A 4,704-nucleotide genomic window follows, 5' to 3' on the forward strand; every position below is an offset into this window, starting at 1 on the left:
CGTGTATTTTTAGGAAAAAGAAACTACTAAAGCTAAAAAAAATAGTAACTTTTTAATTTCTTTTGTATTTAATATGAAGGAAAATAATTAAGCTAAATAAAGTGAATGACATTTTTGTCAACAAACTATCTATTCTTAAAAAGAATGTAATGCATATTATTTTTCGTATCATAAACCAAACAACCACTAAAAAATAATAGCAGAATAACTAATCTTAAGACAACTAATTCCAGCATAACTTATTTCCCAATCAAACAACCTGGGTTATGCATTACCAACTTAATAGCTAAAAATAAAGGAAATGAGATCTTTTTTTCTTTTACAATGTAAAAAAATAAGGATCTGATAAGATCAAAATATCTTATAAAAAAATATAAAACTCAATTTTTGGTAAAAAGCTAGAAAATCATTCCTCCTTGGAATATGTCTTGAGTAAGGCTAGTTTAAGACAATTAATTTTGGAATATGTATTCAGCCAGATTGCTATGTCATGTCATTCCCAATTGAACTCCCAGCCCATCTAAAGTGTCTATACACGCCCATGGGGTGAGAAGTATACTACAACTATGGACATAGCTCATGGCCCAATCATTTTCCCTCCAAGTAAAGAAAGTGGCGGCCATAGTTAATAGGTTTTGAACAAACAAGGCAGGCATAACGCCAAAAACTTGACCCAAAATTCAATTTCCCGCCCCACAAATTTGCTAGAACTTTTACTTGCACCATCATATTCTCACACATTTCTATCTAGCAAAAAATCCTCTGAAACAAAAGAAAAAAAAAAACCTTTAGGAGCTCATATTTCTTGCTTTTGTGCGTGTAGATTGAGTTCTGTCAATCTTTGCCGATCTGTATTAAATCCTTTCTCAAGGTCAGTATCCAATAGCCCGATATCAAATGAAGCATTACATTCTCAATTTAGGTTACTAATTTCTGTTTCTATTATTGTTTTTTATACTCTTTTTGGCCCAAAATTTTAGTAGGGTTTTATGGTTTATTCGTAAAGTAGCTTGCTTCTCTGATTATCAAAATGGTTTATCTAATTGTATTTTAGCAACTTGTATGGTTGGTCCGTGTAAAATGTTAGATTTTTTCATGAATTGTTTTAGATTTGAGAATTTGGTCATGGAGATTTATGTGTTTTAGGTCTAAAGATTGTTTTTTGTTGATAGGGTTGATGTTGGATTAGTGATTTTAACAATGGATGAAGATAATGCTTTTGAAAGGCGTCGCAAAAATCGTCCTGTTTTAGGAAATATAACTAATCAGATTGGAAACAAGAGACCATTTTCTTCAATTTTGGGCAATTCAAGTGTTAAGTCTGTAGACAAGGGGAGTGAAAATGTAGGTGGGAAATTTGTTTTGGTAGATGACGGAGATAATGCAAAACGTGTTTGTGTCGGTCTTCGTCCTTGTAACAACATTAGGTCATCAAAGGTAGATGATGTATCAGGGAATTCAAATGTACCAAATAAAAATCAGGATTCCAATTTGTCATTTGTTGATTCAGCTACTGCTATCTCCCAAAGTACAGTTGGAGATGATAACGAGAACAATGATGCTCGTGGGAGTGTTGTTGAAATTGGTGATGATGGGGAAAGAATTCCAAAGAAAAGTTTTAAAGTTATATATGATATAGATGGTTTGTTTACTGGGGCGGCAGTGCCAGTGCCAGCATTGTCCGGAATTGAAGTCCATGATGCTGCTCGGAGTTGTGAAATTAACGAAGTAGATAGTGAGGGCACTGAAAGTGAGGATATGTTTCCTAATGGCCCTGATGAACAATGTCTTGATAATCTGGTTATGAGTCAGTCTGGGTCAGTAGATTTTGCAAGATTGCCAGACTCGCAGGAGTCGAGAGTTAAACTTGAGACATGTGCAGGAACACAAACTTGTGAGGATAATTCAGGTTTAAGTGCTAGCATCGAGTCAATCAAAGCTTGCTCCTGTACTTTTTGCACCAAAGGTAAAAATATCTTGCAGGCCTTGGTTTTGATTAATATTCTTCAGAGCTTATATCCTGTCTTACTTCAGTTCATACTAGTGGAGTATTAATGTAGTTGTCTTTGTTCTGTGATAATCAGCTGCTTATATGTGGTTAGATCTGCATTACCAGGATACCAAGGGTCGGATAAGTGGTGAGTCAGCTTAAAAATATTATAGTTACTAGAAACTTAAAATCCTCTTTTTTTTTTTTCCTTCCTGCGCCTTTTCTTTACACATGTACTGTTTTCAATATACTTAGCCATAAAGAAGAGTCAGAGAGAGGCAAGTCTTTTAGTTGAAAGAAGTGGCAAGGGTAAAGAGCTTCAGGGTCCAGAAAAGAATATTGAAGCTGCAAATCTTGAGACAAGTTTAATCGGTCACTGGAAGTCACTCTTTCAACACATGGAGCAGATTTTTCAACATGAAGCTGACCAGCTAGTAAGTTTTCTAACTGTCCTGCCCAGTCTGTGAGTTGGTGTACATACTCATTCAACTCTTACGTATAGTAACTGATAGCTGTGAAACTGATGGATGATCTCTGTTGACCATCAAGCTGAAAGATTTTTCTTCATCAAAGTTAACTCCCATTGTGTGAGCTCGCGGTGTGGTGCATTGTCTTTTCATACTAGTTGGATCATTCATGTCGAGGAGACACATGTGTGCCATCAGTGTGCAGTGTGCCTTTTGATGGGAACATGGGTTATAGATTAAAAGATTGTTATCTTTTATAGTAATCTTTGAGGGATGGCCTTGGCTCAGCGGTAAGCTTGCTTACCGTGGTGTGCCAGGGTCGGGGGTTCGAAACGCCCCTCAAGCGAAGCTGGGGTGAGGGCGCGTAGGTCAGGCCCGGAGTGGTCCCCCCCTCCCCGACACCTACGGAGTAGGTATGAACCGGGTCGTCCCTTTATAGTAATCTTCAAACATGTTTGAAGATTAGTTTTTTCATTCTCAAAAAGTAATCTTCAATTTGAAAATCATGTTGACTTGTTACTAATAGACATGAAGGAGTACGTCTCTACAACAACATACCCAGTGTAGTCCCACAAAGTGATGTTTGGAGAGGATAAAGTGTAGGCAAACCTTACATCTACCTCAGAGGTGAGGTAGAGATACTATTTCTAAGACCCCCAACTCAAGACAAAAACAGTCTAGAAAAAGACGTAATGAAAGTACAAAAGGCAATAGATAGTAACAAAAACAATTGATGGTATCAATACAAAAACAAAATAGTACTACAATCGAATGGCATGAAACAATAGATAATAACAGAAATCAAGGAACAAGAAACTATAAGTGTAGTTCTATGGTTACTAGTAAGGGCAACAAGACAATGCACTACTACCTACTAGTATGGACATATTCCTACTTGCTAATCTTCCTCCTAATTTGTATCTTTTGTACCTTTCTAAGGTTATGTCCTTGGTATACCGCAACTGCACCATGTTCTTTCTAATTACCTCTCCCCAATACTTCTTTGATTTACCTCTATCTTTCCTAAATCTACCCATAACCAACTAGTCACACCTCTGCACGGGGAATCCATACATCTTCTCATCAAATGCTTGAACCATCTCAACTTCGTTTCCTTTGTTGTCTTCCACTGAAGTCACTCCCACCTTATTTTACATATCCTCATTTTTAATCATATCCCTCTTATTATACCCACATATTCATTGTAATGTCCTCGTCTCCGGCACTCTCATCTTTTTGAAACCAGTAAGTCTCTCTTTACTAAAAAATAGAACATACCTGATCTGTCAATTACATTGGGAGGAATGGGGGATTGGCACTACTTGCAAGTTGCAACCCAATGAAATTGACCATGTTGCAATTCATAGCAGTCTTTTTGTTAGGTTATTGTCCCTATGAAGTTTGTTAGGACTAAGACAGAGTACTTGGAGTGTAAGTTTAGTGATGTGTCACAGGATGGTGACGTGGTGGTGAAGCTGGACTCTCAGGCCATTCAGAAGAGGAGAGTTTCAAGTATCTGGAGTCTATGATTTAGGGCAATGGTGAGATTGACGAAGATGTCACGCATCGTATTGAGGCTGAGTGGTTGAAATGGAGGCTCACTTCAGGAGTTTTATGCGATAGGAAGGTGCCCGACCGGCTATGTTGTATGGAGCGGAATGTTGGCCAATTAAGAACTCCTATATCCAAAAGTTGAAGGTGGTGAAGATGAGGATGTTGCGATGGATGTGTGGCCATACCAGGAAATATAGGGTGAGGAATGAGATTATTCGGGAGAAGGTGAGAGTGGCTTCGGTGGAGGACAAGCTGTGGGAAGTGAGGTTATGTTGGTTCGGGCACGTGATGAGGAGGGGCTCTGATGCTCCAGTGTGGAGATGTGAGACACTGGCTATGGATGGTTTTAGACAGGGAAGAGGTAGGCTGAAGAAATATTGGAGAGAGGTGATTAGGCATGATATGGAGCAATTACAGCTTACGAAGGACATGATCCTTGATAGAAAGTTGTGGAGGACGAGGGTTAGGGGTGGGAGTGCGTCGGTAATAGTAGGGGAACGTTCTTTATTTGTATCGGAAGTTCCTTGTTCGTGGTATTGAGTGATGTTTATGGTTTCGGATAGATTGTTTTAGTATTATCTTGTGGCTGTAGTATTATCTTGTGGTTAGCGGTGTTAGTTTATTTTTGCATATTGTACTAGTTTATATACATTTATGTTTTGTTGTGTTTTGTTATACTGCTATTGGTCCTAA

At 38.1% G+C, this 4,704-nt stretch overlaps 1 protein-coding gene across 1 annotated transcript; it reads left to right on the plus strand.

The window, feature by feature from the left end:
* Nucleotides 1-633: 633 nt before the first annotated feature.
* Nucleotides 634-2,793, plus strand: LOC107851442. The gene is made up of 4 exons (XM_047403963.1): nt 634-871; nt 1,173-1,966; nt 2,085-2,138; nt 2,246-2,793. Exons 2-4 carry the CDS (start codon nt 1,201-1,203, stop codon nt 2,455-2,457), a joined length of 1,032 nt encoding a protein of 343 aa, XP_047259919.1. The 5' UTR covers nt 634-871; nt 1,173-1,200; the 3' UTR covers nt 2,458-2,793.
* The last annotated feature ends 1,911 nt before the right edge of the window (nt 2,794-4,704 follow it).

This window comes from Capsicum annuum, unplaced genomic scaffold (assembly GCF_002878395.1).
Source record: "Capsicum annuum cultivar UCD-10X-F1 unplaced genomic scaffold, UCD10Xv1.1 ctg50321, whole genome shotgun sequence".
NCBI lineage: Eukaryota > Viridiplantae > Streptophyta > Magnoliopsida > Solanales > Solanaceae > Capsicum > Capsicum annuum.